Source organism: Procambarus clarkii, chromosome 67, assembly GCF_040958095.1.
Source record: "Procambarus clarkii isolate CNS0578487 chromosome 67, FALCON_Pclarkii_2.0, whole genome shotgun sequence".
Taxonomy (NCBI): Eukaryota; Metazoa; Arthropoda; class Malacostraca; order Decapoda; family Cambaridae; genus Procambarus; species Procambarus clarkii.
Genome location: NC_091216.1, coordinates 25040262 through 25066536, shown reverse-complemented (window position 1 = coordinate 25066536; position 26275 = coordinate 25040262). Strand labels below are relative to the sequence as shown.

Sequence of the window (26275 nt, the reverse complement as noted above, 5' to 3'; positions counted from 1 at the left end):
GCACTTGACAAACAATTTTTAAACTTTTATAATTGAAAATAAGTTGAAGGTGATGAAAAATTAATACACAATTGAGTGGTATCAACACAACTCTGAATGTTATCGGTCTGTATTTTTTCCCCAACATTTCAGGCTTACATACAAAGAGAGCAGAAATATTTGATTCTTCAGTACAGTACTGCATATTTATTGATAAATTGTCCCCGACTTCCGTATATCTTCCACCTGCTATGTAGTTATCCTTGCATAGCACTTCTTTTAATAATTATAATTTATAAAATGTTATCCCTGACTTCATAGTGTGGTACAATAGTATCTATTTGCACTATATATGTATAATAGGGAAGTTTTATGATTTCCGCAGCATACCCCTGACACCTTACAACCTCATCATCAGGTAGTGGCCACAGAAGAGGTTTCTCCAGGTGGCTCTATCACCACACAAACTTGCACTCTGTCAAACTTGCACCCACCCACCAAAAGAGCCCCATTTCCATTTACACCTAAACGGGCCACTTTCATATGACTTCTTTCTATCCCTGCCTAAATATTCATATCCCCCCCAGTACTATAACATTCTTGCAGTTAGTATAGGCAACACACAGCAGATTGGGTCCAAGTTGTTGTCCAAGTCAGGACGAGACATTTGAGCATATTTATTTTTAACAACATCTAATATACTGATTTTGTTACTTGTTCCTTATAAGTGCTTTGTTTGGAATTTATGATAATGATCTGTTAGTTCCAGTGCCATAAAATTCCTGGATTGTTCCCAATGCATACTGCACTTTACTATTACTGTATTGGCATATAAAGCCAATGATTCGTTAGAAGGCATTTTTACTCTTGTGGTTGGAAGCATTATTATCCCAGAAAATATGCAGTGCACATTAGTTGGGATCTGAAAGTGAGAATGAACATACAGGTACTGAATTAAGCACAATTTATTTATTTATATAGAAGAAGGTACAGTACATTGTGTTTGAGAGCACATAGCATTGATATTTGTACATTTTTGTAAAGCCATTAACATGCATAGTGTTTCGGGCAGTTTTTTCACGCAAGCGAAATTGGAGTGCTAGAGGTTGGCTAAGAAAAACAACCGATTGAATGCAAGATTCAAAGATTGATTGCTGATGCTGTTTGGCCAGTGTGAAAATTGAGGAAAAGCAGAGATGTCATATATCCAGCTGAACGTATATTACTATGTTGTTGAGAATAGCGTATTATTTACCCAGAGGTTTAACTAAATTGATCTGAGTGCCATTGTCTTTAGTGGCCTCAACAGAGATAGGAAGCCAGTAGATTGTCAAAGGTTCCCATATTGCTTGGAATAGTTTTTTCCCGCTCGAATCATGTAATTAACTGAGATTATATGGTTTATTACTTCATGTAGGCAAATTGGTTAGGCAAACTGTTTTGTTACACATTTCTCTTGGCTCTCGGAAATAAGGTTTATGTACATTTTTGAAGATAAAACATTTATTGAATTGATTTAAAATGCTCCTTCCAGTCACTGATCGACTCTGCAGGCTTGGCCAAGATCAGTAAGAAGACCAAGGAAGTATCGGATGCTGTTCAGGCTGGAAAGATGGGTCAAGCCACAGAACTCTGGGGTCAGGCAGAAGATTTGATCGAGAATGTAACAAACGGTGTCAATTTCTACAACATTCTCAAGCAGGCTCATAAAGATAATTCTTCTAATGCTGTTACAGTTCTTCCCTCAAATGAGATTGCTTCAAGAATTCATGGTAAGATAGTGTCATAATTATTATTATGCTTTGAAGAAAAATATGCACTGGTTTAATTAACATTATATTGGTAGATGGCATATTATTGCTAGTATTCTTCTATGAGGTCGCTTATCATGCACAGCATTTTGGGTAAATCTTACAACTAACCATTTGTCATCTTAAAATAAGTACGTGTGCAGTATTTATATTGTGTATATAAATTCTATACAGTACTTTATATTAATATATTTAATTATATTCTTTTAATAGTTAAAAAATTATCAATAGCATATTCATATTCTGTCCATATAGTACATGAAGGTACAATGGATTGTGAACTACAGCTAGATTATGAATGATGAGCTTACATAACTGATTCTGTAGTGTTAATCAGTGTTGAGATTAAATTGGGAGAATTGTTACAGTAGTTCATTTAAAGTACTGTATTTTATTACCATACTGTACTAACAATATCAGTTAACACCATTAGCTTTTATTATTTTATGATGAAGACTATGCGGTTTTAAAGTCGAAAACTGTACTGTGTATCAATTTGATATTGAGATTTTTTGTTTATTTTGCTAGTTGGATTTCCAAGCTAACTAAGTCGCGTAAACTATTCCTCTTGTAATTTTCATCGTATTAGTAGCTAGTAGTGGAATTGTTTGTAAGGTTGGCACAGTAGCACTAGAAATACGTACGAATCACATACAACTAAGGAGAAAGAGAAAAAGATGAAAACTGGAACGAGAATGGTGTTGCCGCTATGTGCGATGAAAACAAATTGCAGAACATGTCAAATGCTTCGCTCGATCCCAAGAAAAATAAAGAAAGAAGGCAATGTAGAGAAATAGAAATGATCGAGCAAAGTTTGCAAGATTCATATAAAATCCAGGAGAGCCAGAGTGTGCAAAACGTCATAAGCGAAATGGAGAGGAATCCAAAATATGTTTTCTCTATGCAAATTTTAGAACAAAAATTATATCCTGCATTGGGCCCTTATGCAAGGGCAATGGAACCTTCACAGATGACAACAAAGAAATGAGTGACATACTAAGGTTACAGTATGAAAGTTGTGTTCAGTGAACCCCTGAACATATTGAAGATCAGTGATGCAAACAAATTTTTTATAAATGTGATACCACCATCGAACTATATCAGATATGTTCCTAACGCCACTTGACTTTGAAGTAGCCATACACAGCATATCCATGCATTCTGCACCAGGCCCAGACTCCTTGAATTCTATAGTCATCAAGAATTGAAAAACAAAAAACTTATTACAGGCCCTAAATATCTTTTGGAGACGGAGCCTAGATACTGGTGTTATCCCTAACATACTTAAAACAGTGAAGATCACGCCACTTCACATGGGAGGTAGTTAAAGCAGATGCAAAAAATTTTAGATGAATAGCTCTAACAGCATACATCATAAAATTCTTTGAAAGAGTCCCAAATGGCAAGATCATAAAACACACGGAATCGCAGTGTCTACATAATCCTGGGCAACATGGTTCAGGGAAGGGTGCTCCTTCGTGTGACAGTTGCTAGACCACTATGACATGGCCTTAGATGCCATGGAAGACAATCAGAATGCTGATGTAATACTGTATACACATAATTTGCATTATGTGTATACAGGAATTACTGCCAAAGTAGGAAGATGGATCTTTAACTTGCTAAAGAACAGAACCCAGAGTGTAATCAACAACAAAGTAAAATCTGAATCGTCCACCGTGAAAAGTTCAGTTTCCTAGGGTACGGTGCTTGCTTCGGTACTTTGCCTTATCCTCATATTAGACAGACAAGGATGCAATCTGCAGTACTGTATTGTCCTTTGTATTTGACACTAAGATTTTCATGAGAATAGACAATATAGAGGATGCAGTAAACTTCCAATCGGATGTTAGTAAAGTCTTTAAATGAAAATAACATGGATAATGAGGATAAGTTCTAGTTATGGGGAATGCTATGGGGGAAAAACAAAAATATCAAGACAGAAACCCCATATAAAACAGTCAGATCCCACATTACTGAAAGAAAAAGTACAGTAATGTAAAAGATTTAGGAGTAATCATGTCAGGAGACCTTATCTTATAGACCATTACAGGCCTCAGAATACTGCATATACATATTAATATGATTTTTTTTTAACAGAATGCCTCTATCATCGCTATGTGGGTCAGTTTTCTGCCGTATTGGATGCATTAATGAATGGGCCTATACGTGACAAACTGAAGGTTATCCCACACAACGTGACTTGGGGTGGACAGAGCCAGCTCGTGTTCAGGGCCCTTGCTGCAGACTTCATGAATTCAGCTGTGAAAGATGGTAAGTTGATAGTAACTTTTAAATCCTTGAAAATTGACTTGTCAATAAACCAAGTACTGTATTGTACTGTACTGTACTTGGAATGGACAGAAGAGGGACGGTATTGCTTCTTGCAGGTCAGCATTCAATCCCAACTGTCAAGTGGTTCGGCACCATTTCTTCCCTCTGTCCTGTCCCCAAACCTTATCTTCAACCCTTCCAAGTATTATATATCTGTAATGGCTTAGTATTTTTGCCTGTACCATTATGTTGTGTCTATAAAACTTTAATACCCCAAAAGAGACAATAATAAAAGTAAAGCGTAATGATTGAAAGCACTGCTGGATTGCAGACTTTTGGTAACTTTTTGCTATATAATCATAGTTGTGTATACAGTAATGTATAACTAAAGTAAACTTTGTAATGATACACTAAATGTTCTATTTTCAACAGTGGAGCTTCTTTTGAATACATCGGCAATAAAGGTCATCGTCTACAATGGTCAGCTAGACCTGATTGTTAATATTTTAGGTAAGTATCTCTCATTATTTTGTGAGAGTAAGGTGTTCAAATGGTATAAATCATGGTTTCAACGGTGGTCTAAAACGATACATACGGTGCATAATATAAATTATTTTGAAACAGCAATAGAAATAAAAGGCAAACGTGTGTGAATACACTCTGGCTTCCTGTCCCCGACACAGTAAATTATTATTATAATATATTAATGAATGAGAGAGGGAGAGGTGTAAATAGATAGGACAGTAGTTGATACACAATTTTGAAAGCAAATGCTTCTTTTAATATTCTTTTGCAGGTGTACAGAAATGGGTTGAAAATCTGCATTGGGTAGGCACCAAGCAGTGGGTGAATGCTGCTAGAATTCCCATGGAAGATGAGAGTGGTGGCACTGTTGCATTTACAAAATCATTCAAGAACTTCACCTTTTACTGGATTTTAAATGCAGGACATATGGTAAGATCATTTTCACACGGTATATGCAGTGCAAGCAAGTTCAGTAGGTCTTTCTTGCAACAGAATAATTTAAACTTGAAATAAACAAAAGGTCACTATTTTTTCATGGGTTTAATAAAGACAGAAAGGTCATGGCTTTGCAAAGTCAGTGATGGCTCAGTGGTAATGCACACTGTGGTTCACAAGGTACTTTTCCTAGGTTTGTATCCTGGCTGGGAAGGATTGATGAGGTGCCAATACATACCTGTACATGTTTTGTTTACCCAGAAGTGGTTGTTAAAATTGGTTGGTTGTATTCCAGAGGAAACTAGTGGGTAAGGCTTAGTGAGCGATGGGATTTTAAACCCATCAGCCTGCCAACAGGAGTTAACAGTTGGCAGTTCGTGTAGCTGCATTACTCCCGAGGATTTTTTTTTCCAGCTAGTTATGCAGCAGACTTAATATTTATACCTTTTGTGGATAAGCAATCTCTTGGGTTTATTATCCCAAGAGTGAAAAAGCATGCCCTGGTCTGTGCTAAATTATGGTACGTCGAGCTTTAAGTGTAATTGAATAAATAAATAAATAAATAGTAGTTTTCCATTATCAAGATAGCCACCTTGAGTGAACTGCCTTTGATATGAACTAGTTAAATATTACGAAATTGTGTCTGGTGTGGTATACTATTACAGTATCTTGTGAATTTATTGGGCATTTGGAAAATTTTTGTTTTCCCTATAGTATTTATCTTCGTGAGTGCCTGCTGACCATACACAAATTGGAAAATGGTGATTAATATAAGGATATGAAAAGATGACATTTAAAAACCAAGATTTTGTATAATTTGCAGATTCCTATTGATGCGAGCGACGTGGCTCTAAGGATGATGAAAGCGGTTGTAGGCGTGAAGTAAAATACTGGTAATATAAAATGTGAAACAGAAGAGTGGCAAAGTATTAAATAAAGTTAATGTTAGAAAGATTTTAGTTAAACAAAAGAAAAAAACAAAAAAAAATGTATATTTTAGATATATAGGTACAGTATAGTGTGAAAAGTCAAGCAATGGGGAGGATACATGAAGTATTATTGGTGCTACAGGATGGCATTGACTATTGAATGTTAGGACAGCATAAATATTAATGTTTGCTACTGTGATATAATTTGTATACTGTAAATCAGCAATGCCCCACCCCCCCCCCAACAAATACTAATATGCCGAAGTTATTACATATGAATCTTTATGAACTATATTAGTGGCCAATTATTTATATAATGTAATTACTGTAATAATAAAAAGTGAATAAAACACTTAGTATGTAATATCCAAATTATTGCTGTTAATACTACTGTATTGCTGCTATACAGTAGTATAGCAACAGTGCCAGTGATGATGCAATAGCTTCCATAGTCTGAGGGAGAACAAAAGTGGGAAACACAAGGACGATTGGGAGAAGGGACAGAAGACTGTGAAAAGGAGAGCACAGATGAACGAGGAGGAAGTAGAGTAGTGGAGTTAACTATGCAAATAGGATGGAGTGGAACTGACAGATGCTAAAGGAACACTGGTGGCTGCAGAAGAAGGGGAGCTGGAGGAGGTATTGGGGTCCAAGGGTTTGAAATCATTGGAGAATGAAGGAAAGGAAGGGTGGTGAAGAAGTGTGATGAAATGCACGAGTACAAGTATAGAAAGAAACAAATTCAAGACGCAGGATCCAACACCGAGCCTCGAGGGAAAAGAAATACAATCGTGATGCTTCAAGGCGAGGATGGCCTCTTCAAACTTATGAGCATGCCAGAAAAGGCAGGGTCAGCCTCCCCGCAGTTAATGCAGTGAGAACTCCCAGGGTCACCTCGCAGCTCCAAGAACCACGGCCAAACACCTATTGCACAGGCATGGAGGGAATGTAGTCCTGAATGGAGCATCGGCAAGAATGACTTGACAGAAGATGGGAGGGTCCTGCCATCATGTGAACAATAGAGAACAAACATGGCAACCATGAGTGGGACAAGTGAAGGAATCAATCTGGAGGATGGGAGAGCCCTGGGTCTTGAAGATATACTGAATATCCTCATGGCAGTCCGAGGTTCCAAATATCAGTCACAAATGTCAACACTTGCATCATTCAACAGGGTATTTTTGGATATCCAAACTGGTGTCACACCAAGGGAGGACAAAGCAGCAAGGCAGAGGGCCACAACTACACGAGTTAATGGTAACCTAGTGACACTATGCAGGCGATGAGTCACAATAACGTGGCTAAAGTATGTTGACCAGACCACACACTAGAAGGTGAAGGGACGACGACGTTTCGGTCCGTCCTGGACCATTCTCAAGTCGATTGTGATGAAGAAGTAGACAGGCAAGAGAGAGCTGAGGAGCAAAGTAAGGTGTATTAGAGGGGGATAGTAATAATAATAAGAGCTGCAGAGGGTCTATTGGCCCATACGAGGCAGCTCCTATTATAACCACCGAATGAGAAGGAGATAGGAATGAGAGGAGGATAGCAAGGGAGCGTAGGAGAAGACAATGAACAGAAAAAGGGAGGAAAGAGAGAGATAAATGGAAGGGGTAGGCTAATGTTAGGTCACGTTTGTTAGAAAGATTAGAGCATTTGAGTATATACTGTGAAAGGGAAGAGTCCACAGCAACAAAGCCAGGACTCGAGTTCATGTTGGGTACATTGTGTATTAGAGCCGATTCCACAAGACGGCGTCTGTGTAGAGTAGAGGCAGGAAAGATTATTTTGGAGGAAGATCAATCAATGGGATGAGTTGAATCCCTCACATGGCAGAAGAGAGCATTGTTAGTGTCTGCAGTTCTTGACAGCTTGTTTTCTAAAAATCACCACCTTCCTCGTCGCTTCCAGCTTGCCCTTGCCTCCCTGAAATCTAACAACTATTCTTATCCTTCCTTCCGACAAAGGGTCCGTCTTGTAGCGAGTAGATTATCCCAATAATATACTCGCTCCAAATATAGTGTTAATATTCCTGTCAACCTTTGGAGATGAATGAGGTGAGGCGTTGCCCGGGCAATACGGTGAGGAGTTGCCCGGGCATATAAGCAGCAGGATAGCAAACATAAACCAGAGTCTACTTTCAAGTGTGGTCTAGAGCAGACACTTGCGAGATACTGTACCAACGCTCAGTGCGCTCAACTCACACCAACGTATCACCTGTGTACTTCTGTATATTCGACCAAATATATATATAGTATCTTAGTGTCTGTGTTTATTTGTCACCATACTTTACGTAACAATAGAACCGTTACACAACAATATCGTGGAGCGACTTATCAAAGATATATTGCTCTCTGGAAAGTGTTTGCTGGCATATCAACCTTCTGTACACAGTGATCCAGTCGTCGAACTTCTCTGCTCAAATTATCGCAAATTTAATTTATGATGTTAACAAGTAGAATGCGTATTTTTAATCAAATCAAACATAACTAGCCAGAAAACGTTAAAGATTATTTAAAAATACATGGTTGGAAGTTAAATCAACTCCATAGAACAATATTTTTGTTATAGATACTAATCGTTATTTGTTGGTATGCGTTCGCTACTTAAACTATCATGTACTGTATTTATGTAAAATCTCCCTGTTTCTTCGGACATGGAACACGGAACCTTACACGCTCTCTGATTTACTGTTTAATAGAGATTCACAAATAAGCTTATGATTGTATACGTTATCAAAAAGGCAGTGACAAATCAATTTTGCATTTTAATCACAGAGATTAGATCTTAGTGAGATAGGAAAGATATTTATATTTTAAAGAAGGATTTTTGAACCATCGCTCTCCCTATCGATAGAAACTAACTTTTTTTTTTTGTTATTATTAACAAGCTTAGGTATACACAGTAATGTGCTGCTACCCTATTCTATATGAAAGATTACACAGTGTATATCAAAAACTAGCTATAAGTTCATTAAATATTCCCATCTCACAGGATGGTTAGTTATACATGGAATCAGGGGATAAAATACCAGCCTCAATAAAAAAAATCAACTGTGACTAACAAGAACACCCCTTACGGGCTATTCATGCCCGTGCTACCTTTTGGGTGGCTTAATCCTCATCAATCAATCACAAGAAACAAGGGATACATCTCCTGTCACGCAGGGTCCAGTCGCACCTCCACAGATCTCCAGTATCATCTATTGATACTGTTAATGGTTCAAGAGGACTACCACTTACGGGCCTACCTCAAGGTAACAATCAGGTGAGAACAAAATATAAGGCTGATCTATTAGCCTCCGTTAGCAAAATCCGGGTACAGCATATGAATATCTTCCAATATTCCTAAGTGTATGAAGTAATTACAGAGTTCAAAGTACCTTATACCATTTGGTCTGAAGTCACTTATAACAGGGCAATCACAGATATAGTGTTGGTGAGTATGTCCCAGCTCTTGTTCACATAGTTTACAATTGGAATATTTACCATTGGGGGCTATTCATTACCTGCAGCCACCTGCGATACATATCGATATCCTAGCCTAATTCTGGCAATTACAATGTCACACTGTCATTGTGACACTAGTGGAAGTTTTATGCTGTCCGTTCATATAATTCTCGATTCTAAACATGTTTACTTAGTTTAGTTCATTAATTATGCACCCCATATATCATCTTGTGGGCGGTAGTGGAAAAGGTTACAGAGGCACATAAACATGTCATAGCTCTTTATACTCTTGCTTTCTGGCTTTTGTGTGTCAGTGACTGCTCTTCTGTCTTCCCTAATTTCCTAAAATATTGCGGCGTTGACAGAAGAGATTGGAATGCCCATATCCCACTCAACTTCAGGCTTATCACATTCAGTTTTAGCTGCCTTGTTTGTGTCATCATGCTGGACAACACCTATATGAGAAGGAATCCATACAAATGAGACTTTGAAACTCCTACTGTTTGCAATAATAATGTTGTTTATAATGGAAGTTACAACTACAACCTTTTGAAGATCAATGCTAATTTTATCTAGATAATGTAATAAACGAAAGTTTTCTATGTCAACAGAAAGGCAGAAATATAAGCTACACTTTAAATACTTGTCATAAATATAACTGAAGTGAAAGCGAAGATATATGCATTTGATACTGTACAGTTTCTTGATGGCTTGCTCTAAGAGTGTGAAGCCCTTCACACCAGCCTATAAATTGTGTAATTTATTTCTATATATGCTAATAAACCTTAAAATCTATATGTCAGAAGGAAGATGTAGACGTTAATGTGACAACATTTCAAGAAATATCTCTCTCTTTAAAGTTAAATAATACAATCCTATCGCCGGTGTCCGGACACATGAAAGCTACTTAGGTATCAGTGGCCAGCCAGGTGGAGATCACAGGCTGTACAATACTGATAAATTATGTAATTCACAGAGATACGTTGATAAATATTAATGTTTTATATTTTATTAAAAATACAGATATATACTTTGTTTCATACGTTAAATGTAACAATATTTCAGTATATATTATATAAGCATAGTATATATAATTCAGTATATACAATATATAATAAGAGTGTCAGACCACGGAGGAAGAATTGAAACAGGAATTTCCTTTAGTACTTTCTTATATTAATACATCTTCAGAGCGAACCATTCCTTCTGAAGATGTATTAATATACGAAAGTACTTAGAGCATTCTATTGTGGTTTTAATATTGAACAATTATACATATACGAAACAGACAAATCTGGTGTCCGAAATAGTAAAAATATTAGTGTGCGATGTGATCAATGTAAGGGGGATATTGGGTGTGCCTCGTATCCCCTACAACAACAAGAAGTTCGAGAGCGATGAGACCGCCATGCACCTACTAGCTTCAGGATGTCGTCGAATCTAAATCAACAATATACTACCGCCGCTACTTTCTCGGAAACGTAAGTACCTGCCGCTTTACTTCTCTCACCCTGCCTGGCCTGGCCTGACCTGGCCTAGCCAGACCTGACCAGACCTGACCTGGCCTAACCTTACCTAGCCTAGTCTGACCTGGCCTAGTCTGACCTGACCTGGCCTAGCCTTACCCAACACTAATCACCACACGTGACAGCCCAAACGAATCGCAAATAAGTACACGTAACAAGTCATATGCCCGGACACTCTTTCACCTTGGGGACTGAGTGGTAACTCAGTTTACTTTATGCAGTCTCCGTGGTGTAGTGGTAAGACACTCGCCTGGCGTTCCGCGAGCGCTATGTCATGGGTTCGTATCCTGGCCGGGGAGGATTTACTGGGCGCAATTCCTTAACTGTAGCCTCTGTTTAACGCAACAGTAAAATGTGTACTTGGATGAAAAAACGATTCTTCGCGGCAGGGGATCGTATTCCAGGGACCATAGGATTAAGGACTTGCCCGAAACGCTACGCGTACTAGTGGCTGTACAAGAATGTAACAACTCTTGTATATATCTCAAAAAAAAAAAAAAAAAAAAACTATTGTATAGAAGAGCCGGCTCCCTGAGAGTGGTAAGAGGGCGTGATAAGAGGCTAACGTGTGGTCTTTAAGGAAGTCGATAAAGCAGACAATTTTCAAAAGGAAGGGCAGTATAACGAGCAGACAGGAATGGACAGACAGTCGGTTATCCCATAATGTGTAATACGCCCCGCACAGCATGGGTGAAGTGGGGGGGGGGTGTTGTAGCAGGGCACAGTATGGTGATGGTGCAGGTAAAGTACACACCCACTGAATTCCTGCCATCAATAATTGTTTTCATAACCATTAGAACAATGGCATCCCTCCAGCCACCATCCTTCCACTGACCCCCTCCTCTGGTCCTCCACCTCAGACAATAACCCCCCACACCCCCTCTCCCTTCCAGACATCAGCATGTCAAAATCAGTACCATAATGTGTTTAAACTATTTAAACTAAGTCATTGTGTATCTCAAGGTATCTTAATTCATTTGAAAGTGTACATGTGCATTCGTTCATATACTCGCCTTTTCGCCGCTAGCGGCCAAAAACCGCGCGAATTTCGCCGCTACCTGCCAAAAACCGCGCGATTTTCGCCGCTAGCGGCCAAAAACCATGCGATTTTCGCAACTGGAAGGGCAAAAATCGCGTGATTTTCGCCACTACCGGCCAAAAACCGCGTGATTGTCGCCGCTAGCGGCCAAAAACCGTGCGATTTTCACAGCTTTCGGGCAAAAATCGCGCGATTTAAGCCGCTACTGGCCAAAAATCGCGCGATTTAAGCCGCTAGCGGCCAAAAATCGTGCAAATTTCGCCGCTAGCGACCAAAAATAGCGCGATTTTCGCCGCTAACGGCCGAAAACCGCGTTATTTTCGACGCTAGCGGCCAGAAACCATGCGATTTTTGCAGCTGGCGGGCAAAAATCGCGCAAATTTCTCCGCTACCTGCCAAAAATCGACCGATTTTCGCCGCTAGCGGCCAAAAATCGTGAAAATTTCGCCGCTAGCGGCCAAAAAAGGGGCTATTTTCGCCGCTAGCGGTCAAAAATGGGGCTATTTTCGCCGATAGCGGCCAAAAATCGTGCAAATTTCGCCGCTAGCGGCCAAAAATCATGCGAATTTCGCCGCTAGCGGCCAAAAATCGCGCGATTTTCGCCGCTAGCGGCCAGATACTATGCGATTTTTGCAGCTGGCGGGCAAAAATAGCGCGATTTTCGCCGCTAGCGGCCAAAAACCATGCGATTTTCGCAACTGGCGGGCAAAAATCGCGATTTTCGCCGCTACCGGCCAAAAATAGCGCGATTTTCGCCGCTACCGGCCAAAAACCGTGCGAATTTCGCCGCTAGCGGCCAAAAATCGCGCGATTTTCGCCGCTAGCGGCCAGAAACTATGCGATTTTTGCAGCTGGCGGGCAAAAATAGCGCGATTTTCGCCGCTACCGGCCAAAAACCGCGCGATTTTCGCCGCTAGTGGCCAAAAACCATGCGATTTTCGCAGTTGGCGGGCAAAAATCGCGGATTTCGCCGCTACCGGCCAAAATTACCGCGATTTTCGCCGCTAGCGGCCAAAAACCGTGCGATTTTCGCTACTAGCGGCGAAAAATCGGGCGATTTTTGCCGCTGACGGCCGAAAACCGCGCTATTTTCGACGCTAGCGGCCAGAAACAATGCGATTTTTGCAGCTGGCGGGCAAAAATCGCGCAAATTTCGCCGCTATCTGCCAAAAATCGACCGATTTTCGCCGCTAGCGGTCAAAAAAGGGGCCATTTTCGCCGCTAGCGGCCAAAAATCGTGCAAATGTCCCCGCTAGTGGCCAAAAATCGTGCGAATTTCGCCGCTAGCGGCCAAAAAAACGCGCGATTTTCGCCGCTAGCAGCCAAAAACTATGCGATTTTTGCAGCTGGCGGGCAAAAATCGCGATTTTCGCCGCTACCGGCCAAAAATAGCGCGATTTTCGCCGCTAGCGGTCAAAAACCGTGCGATTTTCGCCGCTAGCGGCCAAAAATCGGGCGATTTTTGCCACTAACGGCCAAAAACCGCACTATTTTCGACACTAGCGGCCAGAAACCATGCGATTTTTGACGCTGGCGGGCAAAAATCGCGCGAATTTCGCCGCTACCTGCCAAAAACCGCGCGATTTTCGCCGCTAGCGGCCAAAAACCATGCAATTTTCGCAGCTGGCGGGCAAAAAGCGCGTGATTTTCGGCGCTACCGGCCAAAAACCGCGTGATTGTCGCCGCTAGCGGCCAAAAACCGTGCGATTTTCACAGCTGGCGGGCAAAAATCGCGCGATTTTCGCCGCTAGCGGCTAGAAACTATGCGATTTTTGCAGCTGGCGGGCAAAAATAGCGCAATTTTCGCCGCTACCGGCCAAAAACTGCGCGATTTTCGCAGCTGCCGAGCAAAAATCGCGATTTTCGCCGCTACCGGCCAAAAATAGCGTGATTTTCGCCGCTAGCGGCCAAAAATCATGAAAATTTCGCCGCTAGCGGCCAAAAATCGTGCGAATTTCGCCGCTAGCGAAAGTAGCGAAATTTTGGGTTAAAAAGTAGCGAAAGTAGCGAAATTTTGGGTTAAAAAGTAGCGAAATTTTGGGCTAAAAAGTAGCGAAATTTTGGGATAAAATAGCAAAAGTAGTGAAATTTTGGGATAAAAGTAGCAAAAGTAGCGAAATTTTGGGATAAAAAGTAGCAAAGGTAGCGAAATTTAGGGCTAAAAAGTAGCGAAAGTAGCTAAATTTTGGGCTAAAAGTAGTGAAAGTGGCCCAATTTTTGGCTAAAAAGTAGCGAAAGTAGCCCAATTTTGGCCTAAAAAGTAGCCCAATTTTGGCCTAGAAAGTAGCCCAATTTTAGCCTAAAAATAGCGAAAGTAGCCCAATTTTGGGCTAAAAAGTAGCGAAATTTTGGGCTAAAAAGTAGCGAAAGAATCGAAATTTTGGGCTAAAAAGTAGCGAAATTTTGGGCTAAAAAGTAGCCCAATTTTAGCGTAAAAAGTAGCCCAATTTTGGGCTACAAAGTAGCGAAAGTAGCAAAATTTTGGGCTAAAAAGTAGCGAAATTAGTTTAGGTTGGGTTAGGTTAGGTTTAGGTTAGGTTAGGAAGGCATTGATATGCCTTCCCTTCATATCTGAACTCATAACTTTTACAAATACCTTTCCTCCTCTTGACATTAAACTCGCCTTTCGACAAACTAACACACTTCGTAGCAATCTAGTTCACACTGCTCCTCCTGCTTCTAATGCGACTGGTGTCTATTCTATTTCCTGTTCATCTTGTCCTCTCCAATACTTTGGCGAAACTGGCCGTACACTGAATGACAGACTTAAAGAACACAAGAGAAGTGTTAAGTCTGCAGACACTAACAATGCTCTCTTCTGCCATGTGAGGGATTCTAATCATCCCATTGATTGGTCTTCCTCCAAAATAATCTTTCCTGCTTCTACTCTACACAGACGCAGTCTTGTGGAATCGGCTCTAATACACAATGTACCCAACATGAACTAGAGTCCTGGCTTTGTTGCTGTGGACTCTTCCCTTTCACAGTATATACTCAAATGCTCTAATCTTTCTAACAAGCGTGACCTAACATAAGGCTACCCCTTCCATTTGTCTTTCTCTTTCCTCCCTTTTTGTTGTCTTCCACGCTCCCTTGCTATCCTCTTCTTATTCCTATCTCCTCCTCATTCGGTGGTTATAATAGGAGCTGCCTCGTATGGGCCAATAGGCCCTCTGCAGCTCTTATTATTATTACTATCTCCTTTACTACACCTTACTTTGCTCCTCAGCTCTCTCTTGTCTGTCTACTTCATCACAATCGACTTGAGAATGGTCCAGGACGGACCGAAACGTCGTCGTCCCTTCACCTTCTAGTGTGGTCTGGTCAACTAGTGACACTACAATCAAACAAGTATCTATGGCTATGCACAGTGACACTACAATCAAACAGGTGTCTATGGCTATGCACATCAGGGCAGTTATTGTCGTTGGGGCAAAGATCATGGTATTTGTACTTACGGCATGAAGTGGACCTGGTGTGTCGTTCCAATCTTTCCCCTTTTCAAATGGGATTCCTCCTGCATTAGTGTAAGTAAGTAAGTAATTATCAAAAGAAGGCACCAAACCGGGAAGGCTATGTAGCACCATCAAATACGCAAAATAATCAGAGGGCGCTAAATATCACCAAGGATGCCAATACGAGAACAAAAACGCATAAGGCGAACGATATCAAAAGTATCCGAGTCACCAAGAATTCTATCGAGGGACAGGTGACCGCGAGGGGCGGTCGGAAAGCAAGACATACGCTCGTCCTGGAAGTCAGGACATTCAAGAAGGACATGCACGACCGTAAGAGGGACAATGCAACTAGGACAATAAGGAGCAGGGCGGCGCTCCATCAAGTGACCATGGGTTAAGCGAGTATGGCCAATACGCAACCTCGCCAGAGCTGTTTCCCACCGCCGGTTACGGTGGAAGGAGGACTGCCACGAGGAAACACAACATTTAAGAGTACGTAGCTTGTTACCAGTAACAGACAACCAAGAAGCCTGCCAACGGGTAAGGACTGAGGAATGGATAACCGGGTAAAAGTCGGAATATGGAATGCCCTTACGAGAGATGGGACAAGAGCGGACAGCTTCCTTGGCGGCAGCATCCGCACGCTCATTTAAAGACACACCAATATGGCTGGGAACCCAACAAAACTCAACCGACTTAAATTTACTATGAACGAGAAACAGCCAATGCTGGATCTCGACAACCACTGGATGAACTGGATTAAAGGACCCGAGAGCCATGAGGGCACTACGAGAGTCAACAACAACTACAAAGGAAGACTGACAACGAGAAAGTAGGAGACGAAGAGCATAGAGAATAGCATAAAGTTCCGCTGTAAAGATGCTAGTCTCCGGAGGCAAGCGACACATATAAGTGCGATCAGGAAAAACAACAGAGTAGCCAACACCGTCCGCTGACTTAGACCCATCGGTGAAGACAGAAACGGAGCGGGAGTGAGAAGAAAAGTGCTCGAGGAAAAGGCGTTTTAGAACCGTAGGAGGGGTAAAAGCTTTAGTGATACGGGTCAAGGAAGTACAAAACCGCGGAAGAGGGACCCTCCACGGGGGCAAAGAAGGAACAACACGAGGAGAAACATCAGAAATACGAACGGAAAGAGAATCCTGCAGGCGAGATAACCGGACAGAAAGAGGGAGGTGGTGAAGAGGAACAGGAACCGCAGGAGGGGTAAAAGTTAAAGCACGACAGAGGCGAGAGGAAGGATGTTGCAAGGACCGCGCAAGATAGCGAAGACAGTAGCGATCACGGCGGTCCTGGAGAGACAGGAAGCCAGTGTCAACATACAAGCTAAGGACGGGAGTCGAACGAAAGGCACCAGAACTGAGGCGCAACCCAGTATGGTGCAAAGCATCAAGACGGCGAAGAGTAGAAGGAGAAGCAGACGAGTAAGCAGGGCAACCATAATCGAGCTTAGACAGGACGAGAGAAGAATGTAAAGCAAGGAGAGTGCGCCTATCTGCCCCCCAAGAAGTATGGGACAAGACCCGAAGGAGGGTAAGGGCCTTAGAGCACTCAACACGGAGGTAAGAGATATGGGGAGACCAAGACAAACGAGTGTCAAGGAATAACCCCAAAAGCTTCGCGGAATCTTTGTATTCAAGGGGATGACCATAAAGTGACAAAGAGGGACGAAGAACAACCCGTTTCCGCGTAAATGTCATGGCACAAGTCTTAGAAGTAGAGAACTTGAAGCCATGATCAGTGGCCCAAGACGACACGGCATCAATTGCAAGTTGAAGCCGGCGTTGAAGGAAAGGCGAATCATCACCCTGACAACAAAGGGTAAGATCATCGACATAGAGAGCGGAGAAGACACCAGAAGGAAGAGAGGAAAGAAGACCATTGAGGGCAACCAGAAAAAGAGTAGTGCTCAGAACACTACCCTGGGGCACACCTTCGTATTGCTGAAAAGAGGGAGAGAGAGCGGTACCAAGGCGCACCCGAAAGGAACGACGAGAGAGGAAGCTGCGGAGAAAGAGAGGGAGATGACCACGAAGGCCAAAAGAATGAAGTTGAGATAGGATATGATAACGCCAAGTGGTGTCGTAAGCCTTTTCCAGGTCAAAAAGGACGGCAACAACGGAGGTCTTCGCAGCAAAAGCAGTACGAATATAGACCGCCAAGTTCACCAGGACATCTGTCGTGCTGCGGCACTTGCGGAAACCAAATTGAGAAGGGGAGAGGAGGTGATGGTGTTCCAGGAACCACATCAGACGAACGTTAACCATACGTTCAAAAAGTTTGCAGACACAACTTGTGAGAGCAATAGGGCGAAAGTCCTTAGGGGAAGTACCCAGAGACCCCGGTTTGCGAACAGGGAGGACAACGGCATCGAGCCAGTCCTCAGGGACTGACGACGACTCCCAGATCCGATTATACAGACTCAGTAAATACTGAGACGTGCTCGGAGGGAGATGGCGAAGCATCTCATAATGAATACCATCGGAGCCTGCCGCCGTAGAACCGCAGAGGGCCAGAGCAGAACGAAGTTCAGAGAGAGAGAAGGGATCATTATAGGGAAGCTGAAGATGAGTGCAGAAATCTAAAGGACGAGACTCAAGGACAGGTTTACGAAGAAGGAAAGATTGGGGAAGATGAAGACCAGAGCTAACAGAAGAAAAGTGGGAACCCAGTTCGGAAGCGACCTGCAACGGGTCCGCCACAAGATTATCATGGAGGTGAAGGACCGGTGAAACATCGGGAGCGAACTTACCCGCTATCTTGCGGATACGCTTCCAGATCTGGGCCAGAGGGGTTTCGGACGTAATTGTTGAGACATAAGATGCCCAACATTCACGTTTAGCCGTACGGATGGCCCTACGGGCCACCGCACTCGCTTTCCGAAAGAAAAGAAAAGAATCGGTCGTCTGCCTACGGCGGTGCCTCTTCCAGGCTGCACGCTTACAGCGGACAGCCCGAGCACAGTCCGCATTCCACCAGGGAACGCACTTCCGTGGACCCCGAGAGGAAGAGCGAGGAATAGAGCGGAGGGCAGCGTTGAAGACAGTGTCATGAAAAAGGAGGAGAGCGCGAGAGAGAGGCAGAAGGGAGAGGTCAGAGAGAGCAGCACTGAGGGTAAATAGGGTCCAGTCTGCCTTAGCAAACTGCCACCTAGGGAAAGAGACGGAAGGGCGAAAAGAGAAAAAGGAAACAAGGATAGGGAAATGATCACTTCCATGGAGGTCATCAAGAACCTGCCACGTGAAATCTAAGTAAAGAGAAGAAGAGCAGAGAGAAAGATCAAGACAAGAAAGGGTGCGAGACCGAGAGTCCAAATGAGTGGGCTCACCAGAATTCAGAAGAGACAGGGAAGAAGATAGGAGAAACGGCTCAAGGAGGCGACCCCGGGTATTCGTCAGAACGTCACCCCAAAGAGAATGACGACAATTGAAGTCACCCAGCAGGAGCACAGGCTCCGGCAAGGAGTCTAGGAGGTGTTTCAAATCAGGAAGAGAGAGCGGGACACTCGGGGGGAGATAAATGGAACAAACTGTGTACCATTTCCCCACAAAGATACGAGCAGCAGAACAATGGAGAGGCGAAGGAAAAAGTAAAGGAACAAAGGGAACATCTGCACGAATCAAGAGAGCAGAAGAATTAGAAGCCCCAGCAATGGCTGGGGGGGGGGAGAGAAAGGAATAGCCACGAAAACGACCAGGACGAGCACCAAGCATTGGCTCCTGGAGACAGACACAAAGGGGCGAAAACCGCGAAATCAGAAGTTGGAGTTCGAGGAAATTGGCGTAATAACCTCGAACGTTCCATTGAAGAATGGACAACGACGGGAAGAGAAAGGACAAAAACAGAGAACAAGGAAGAAACAAAGGCGAAAGAGCAACAGAGCACGTTAAAGAATATCAGGGTCGGGATCAGGGTCAGCAAAGTCAGGGTTAGGGGGCATGGGTAAACTGAGCAAAGACGGAGGGAAGGAAACGGGAGAACAGATCAGAGGCGGGCGGGCGGGGTCCGGAGGAGGAGGAGGAAGAGGAGGAGACAACGGAGAGGAGCAGTCAAGGACAGCAGTAGGAAGAGGGGGAGTAGAAAGAGGGGAGCGCACCCCAGCAAGAGCAGCAACCGAAAGGGAAGCAGGGGCCAAAGAAACCTCCATAGCAGGAACAGGGGGCGCAACCACTGAAACGGGAGGGGAAGGAGCAACAGAGCCCGAAGTAGGAGCTAAGGAAGAAAGCGAAGCCTTCTTACCCGCCGGGGAAGAGGAAGGAGAGGAGCCAGGCTTACGCTTCTGACTTAAAGAGACAGGTGTCCCAGCAACTACGTACCGGGCAACGGATTCCAGTGTCTCAACAGGAGAAGCCGAACGAGAGCACACACGACGGCCGTTAGGAGAGCGATGGACATCCGCCTGCACCGACAGGCGGCGGGGAGAGCCGATAGATGGAGGAAGAGGATGGGAAGGAGGATCGGAGGGGGACGAGGAAGAAGACACAGGAGACATGACAGACCGGGTTGAAAGAAGGGGAACCCCAGACAGAGGACCAGGAGGGGGACCCCTCGGGAAAGAACTCAAAGGAACAGAGGAGGGGGCAGTGGGCGTATCAGGGTCCAAGGCCCGGAAACGGTTGAGAGTCTGAGGAAGGGGGGAAGGACGAGGAGAGGAAGAGCGCAACACGCGAGCATAAGAGATGTTAGTATAAGGCGGGAGCCGGCGAACCTGGCGCCTCGCCTCAGGAAAAGACAAACGCTCCCGGTGCTTCAGGTTAAGGACGGCCGCCTCAAGCTTGTAATGGACACAGGCACGGGAGAACGTAGGATGGGCCTCACCGCAGTTGAGGCAGCGAGCTTGGGGAGAAGTGCACTCCGACTTAGAGTGACCCTCACTCCCACACAAGGGACAGAGAGAGACAGTCCCAGAGCAGCGGAGGGCACCATGCCCAAACCTCCAGCACTTATTACAAAGTCGAGGAGAAGGAATATACTCCTGGACAGAGCACCTAGCACCAGCAAGAATGACAGAGGATGGAAGGGTCCTACCATCAAAGGTGATCTTCACAACGCGAAGGGGTTGACGGCGACGACCACGAGGGGGACGAGTAAACGAGTCAACCTGGAGGACAGAATGGCCTTGGGCATCAAGGATATGCCGAATATCATCGTGGCAATCCTGCAGATTCCGAACACCGGTTGCAACATGGGGTGGGAGGAGAATAGTGCCAACACTGGAATTCATCTGAACGTTCTTGGAGACCCGAACAGGGATCTCGCCAAGGCAAGATAAGGCAGCCAAGCGGGAAGCCGCATCCTGAGAAGGAGCAGCAACGACACGTGTACCGAGACGAGTGGGGTTGAAAGTAACACACGCATCCACGGAATCTACAAGATGCCGATGGAGGGAGAAATCGTCAGGAGGCGCAGAATCAAGAGGGAGGAGATCAAAGTATTTGGCCCATGAAGCAGGACCAAACAAGGCCTGATACGCATCAGCACGGGAAGGAATCGAGCGAGTGCGGTTGGGGCGCGAACGGCGGTGAGAACCCCTAGAGAGAGAGGGGTCAAAAGGCGCAGTAGTCACAACGAAAGACTTAGCCACACCAGGGGACGAAGTGGTCACCACCGGGGGCTGGAGGCTCGACCCAACCTCAGAGGAGGGAGGGGAGCTGGGGGAAGAAGTCAGGACGGTCAAAGGAGGAGCAAGGTCGGGGCCCAACGCAGCGGGAGCTACAGAGCCTGGTCTTCCAATACAGGCCGACTCGGGGGCTTGGTCGCCCACCCCACGAGCCTGAGAGGGTACAACGGAAACATTCAACGACATAGAGACGAAAAGTGACAAATTCATCCACGAATGTGCCCCCATACCCACCATGGAGCCACAATTAGAGGCAGGACACCCAACAGGAAGCTATCGCTGATCATGCCGGGGCCCCCTAGGGGTGCGTCGTGAGTATACGCCCCACAAACGCCACCTTAAGAACCGTCAGTCCGTCGAGATCGGGTTCAGCGACGAAAGGGGGATTGACAATAAAAGGTTCCCCTCACTCGAGACGTCGGGTACTACAGTTCTACGGGTGCAAGAGTATGCCTCCTCAAGCACCCGGGCGTCAAAATAGTAGAAGTCCAAAGAAAGAATCCAAAACAAGCAAAAGGTCGGCAGGAAACGACAAGCAGATAGGAGAAGAGGGGGGAGAAAAACGAAACATAAGGAAAAGGAAAAGCGATCCGGCACAATTGGAGAAGACAGCAGCAGGAATGCAAGGCCAGAAAAGGACAGAGGACTGCCCAACGGAGCATCACACTCCGGCAGCCGTCCACCAAGCCCCCTCACGACGCCAACGGGCCGGAAGGGGAGGGGGCTGCATTAGTGTAGTCTTGTGCACAACCTCAAAGGTCGACCTTTCCAGCGAGTGGTTTAATGACCTTACAGGAACCTACAGAAACCCGACATTTGTTCCAGTTTGCACCTACAATGCCCACAGAAGGCAACCCCAACACTCGTGTACATGAACCTCATCAAAAAAAGAAAACTCTTGAGAGGGGAGGGGGGGGGGGATCGAAATGCTTAAATTCAGGTTATTTCAATCCATCTGTAAACGGAGCAGGTGTGTGCATAAAAGTACTGCAGGTAAAGGGTAGAACAAGCCACCTTTGTCAAGACCAATAAAAATGTAAAAGTTAATAAAACTAATAACTTCATCAACATTTATTTTACAAAATAGCATGAGACAAAGTAGTTAAAAACTCCTATAATATTATACTGTAACTTCAACATTTATTTAAAAATGCAGGATTAAAAAACAAATAATTATTTAAAAATTTTATTAGACTAATACAGCAGCCTCACACTATATCCAAAACGTACAGCTGCAAATACAGCTTTGTATGGCAATACATTAAGAAAACAAAAAAAAACATGTAAGACTCATCTGTGCTGGTCTCTGCGCCATCGGCCACCATCGATACTAACTTATCAAGAGTTCCGGAGAGTCTCCAGAACCCAGTTAACGGTGCACAAGACAATAAGGTAGAAAACACACACAGAAACAGGGAAAGATTATGAAAACAGGTCCAAGTTTCTGAACTAAGTGAGAAGTAACTGAGGAGTATAAGTATTTTTGGGAGAGATTTCCTGAGTTTCATTCTATGACATAAAAGAAAGGAAGAATTACCAAGACGGACAAAAATGCAGAAACAGTGAACATTGCTGTATCTGGAAAATGTACATTTCTAAAAGCATTTGTATCTTAAGGTGTAACTTGCAAGATTACCAGGAATAGACCCTTCCCCTTTTCTCAAGTAAACACTAAAAGGTAAACATTATACAAGGTTGTCTGGACTTGGCCCAGGATATTGCAGACTTGAACCCCACACAGTTTGTTACCATTGTATCCAACACTCGTGATGCACGCACTGCTTTTCTATCGGTTAAATTTGCCAAGAAAATAGTTGTCATAATCTATTACATTTACTGTAGTATAGCAAAGTTTACTGCTCTGTAAAAAGTTGTTAATGTTACATTAATTAAGCTCCTGTACCCTCATAAGCATTAGAAGTTATCCAACAATTACATGAACCTAAAAGATGATTTTTAAACCTCTACAAGTGACGCCAAATGAGAGAGATTTCAGCGGTAATGACAAACCCAGACTAAATAGACAAGTATTTGAACATGACATTTTTTCCCCACTTCTGGTACTTTAGAGAGCCCATGGAAGGTGAGCAAGCTGTTAGGCCTTATGAGCCTTCACAAATCACACTTTCAAATTAAAATGAGCAGTCTCTTTTAGCTTTCACAGCATGAAGAGCCCCCTCCTTTCCTCAAAACCATTCTCTCAACAATTATGTTCATACATTGTCATCTTGCCTATCTAAATGGGCAAGGACAAGTGTACCAGCTTTAATGTTAGTAGCTATAAAAAGAATATGCTCATATTGGTTCAGAGTAGGAATAACTTTATCCTAGAAATGGGGTTGTGACTGCTAGGCATCTGCATACAAATGTGCTTACGTTTAAGCCTATTTCATGTACTATTTAATCAACAGCAAAAATTTACACATTGTTCAATAGTTGTAAAAAAAGGTTAGACAACTGTTAATTGACTCAAGCCAGTAAAAATCCTGAAAGTAAACTAAGCCAAACCATTCTTCATTAGATATACAGTAATCAGTACTGAATGCACATCAATTTAAAATAACAATTCTCAAGCCATTCAGATAAATAAAAGTGGAAATACCTTACTGCATCTTTCATTGGCAAAATTTTAGATAATTTCTACTGGTACTTTATGTAAAATATTGCACAACTCTATTACACTAACTCAAAACAAACTAGCGTCATGCTACTGGAAAAGAAAGACAACATATTCTCAAGGTATAAACTTAAAAGTCATATTTTTGAAACTAAGACAGCTTATGCTCCCTAATATTAAGGACAGCTAATATTGAAAGTGAGGTGGTATGCCAGAATTGTACTATAACACAGATGTGGGATTTAGCAAACGTTCAAGAATTGTTAATCAACCCCCCCCCCCTCCTTGCACTGCCTAGAAACACAGGAAAATTGCTCTCAATAGCCTCTTTTTCCAACTTTTACCCCATTATACTCTACAAAACTGTGTAAAAGGACATTGTTAACCTTCTGGTAAAGGTTTCATACTTAGTGTTGATGCATGGGTGGTTATAAGGGTAACAATTTAGGCATGGCATATCTGAGCATGTTATGCACCCCATCTCCTCAACCAAAACTCACATTGCTGTCTCCACAATTAACCTAGACCACCAGACACATAAGGTTCTAATGTTTTTCATGTTCCAAAATCTCTGAAATTATAAAGAAAGCATTAGAATAAGAATATAAACTAGTCTTTCATAAACTAGAATGGGTGTATTTGTACTATATTATTTCTGGCTTAATTCCTAAGGAATTTAATGATTTCCATCCTGTCTTTACTGATTTCCTATACACTTGTTAGGACCTTCTTGCCATGCAAGAAAGCATTCTATAACTAACTGCATATTAATGCATTTCAATCACACACAAAAACTTGGACAATAGGCTCCCCCCCCCCCATACTATTATACTAATCCTGCTCAACGTTTAAAGTGGACACTACCACTTCAAATACAATATAACCCCAGCAACAGTTTAAACAAACCACCGTATGACATTTAATTCACATTTTTTACCGAGACTAAGAGCCAAAACTTAAAATGCAATCTCCAAACATGATAGGGAAACCTGTCCTTTTTTAAGTTACATTTCTAATTATGAGTGCACGAGTAGGCATATTCTATTAGGCAAATTTAGTTTACAGTTCTGAACTTGGGTATAAGTGCTATTAAAAATGGTTGGAAATTCAAAGCTTTATTAAAAAGGCATTTCAACTTTGTTTTATTTATTGTAAAATACTTTGTTTAATCAAGAATGCTGACAAAGAAGACAGTTTTAAATTTCATTAAATTTTACAAGACAAACTATTCATTTAATTCTCCTGCTGCTCTTATGGTTACTGAAGGCTACTTAAAAAGATGGCTTGAAAATTGTAAGTCAGCACAAGCTGTTACCAGCTTTGGTAATATGATGCAGTCTACAACAAAAAATTATATAGTTTCCATGATGATTTTGCAGTTACAGAATAACTTTTATATTACAAAAGCAGCAGACTGACCTGAAGGGGGAAAAAAAAAAGTGTATTGTAAAATCTTTGGAATTTAGGTGCAAGCGTGATGGGAAGCACTATGCGCTAGAAGGCTATCCACAAGGCTTCATTATCCCATGAAGACCTAGTTAAAATATGCCTATAGCCCACAGTAGCTCACCAAGTCACAGAGAAGCTTGAGCACTGCAGTGCTAACATACAAACTAGATGTAAAATTGCAAGAGCTCTTACCTACTAAATTCTACATTACAAAGTTTGCCAGTTAGACCCTCATGCTCAAACCATTCTTAAAGCAAGTGAAGAAATGTTGAAGATTGGCCATTCCCCAACCACCATCAATAAACAAAATCTGTACCTTCTTTAAACAGTTCTGGAGGGCGTGGTCACAAGTGTGGCCGGGGAAGTACAGGTGATTATCCTCTCAACACCACCGCAGCTACAATCCGGGATCTCTGGGTTGAGTAGCATCCCACACCTCATGACCCCTACTTGCCTGCTTAATACAAGCTGACTAACAGTCAATATGTTGGGTGTGAGGTTGGGGCCCAACCTAGATCATCAGTGATGCCTAACACAGTACGACACAGAGTAGTAGTGTGAGAGAATTCACCAAGCCCCCCAAATTCAGGGGGCTGGGGACTAATAGGTCCAACAGCACCGTGACAGGCTGTGAATGAATCACCAAACCACGTCCGGTTGGGGGACTGACTCCCAACAGCCCCTGGTGCTGTGAATTCAGCCTACCTGGCGGCTGCTGGAAGACTTAACACATTCATATTGGGGGCTTCTAGGGCTACTGAGCAAATGGCCAGCCTGAGTAGTTCTCACCCAAGCCACACTCACTTCACTAGTATTTGCCACTACTCCCTATCTGACATGTACATACTATATAATAATTGACAAATTATACTGTATTATAACACACACACAACTAAGCTTCCTAACACATTAGAACAGCCAGTTGGCCAATCTGTAAAGAACTTACATAATATTTACTTTATATATATATATATATATATATCGAACACACAAATTCCAGCAATTTTACATTTAACACAAAAACTTCAATGAAACCCACAACACATTCATACATATAAACACACACACACTCCCTAAAAGGCAGATAAAGGTATCAGCGTAGCAATAGTGAGTGCGGTGGGTGAGAGTCACTCGTCGGCCCCAAAA

At 43.0% G+C, this 26275-nt stretch overlaps 1 protein-coding gene across 1 annotated transcript in view; it reads left to right on the top strand.

Annotated features, from left to right (window-relative positions):
* Positions 1 to 6303, top strand: part of LOC123767611 (retinoid-inducible serine carboxypeptidase) — a 51939-nt gene extending 45636 nt beyond the window's left edge. Inside the window, exons 6-10 of the mRNA XM_045757414.2 lie at positions 1514 to 1751; positions 3891 to 4064; positions 4497 to 4574; positions 4861 to 5018; positions 5848 to 6303. Coding sequence (XP_045613370.2) covers positions 1514 to 1751; positions 3891 to 4064; positions 4497 to 4574; positions 4861 to 5018; positions 5848 to 5910 — 711 coding nt within the window. The 3' untranslated portion in view covers positions 5911 to 6303. The remainder of the gene's footprint in view (positions 1 to 1513; positions 1752 to 3890; positions 4065 to 4496; positions 4575 to 4860; positions 5019 to 5847) is intronic.
* The last annotated feature ends 19972 nt before the right edge of the window (positions 6304 to 26275 follow it).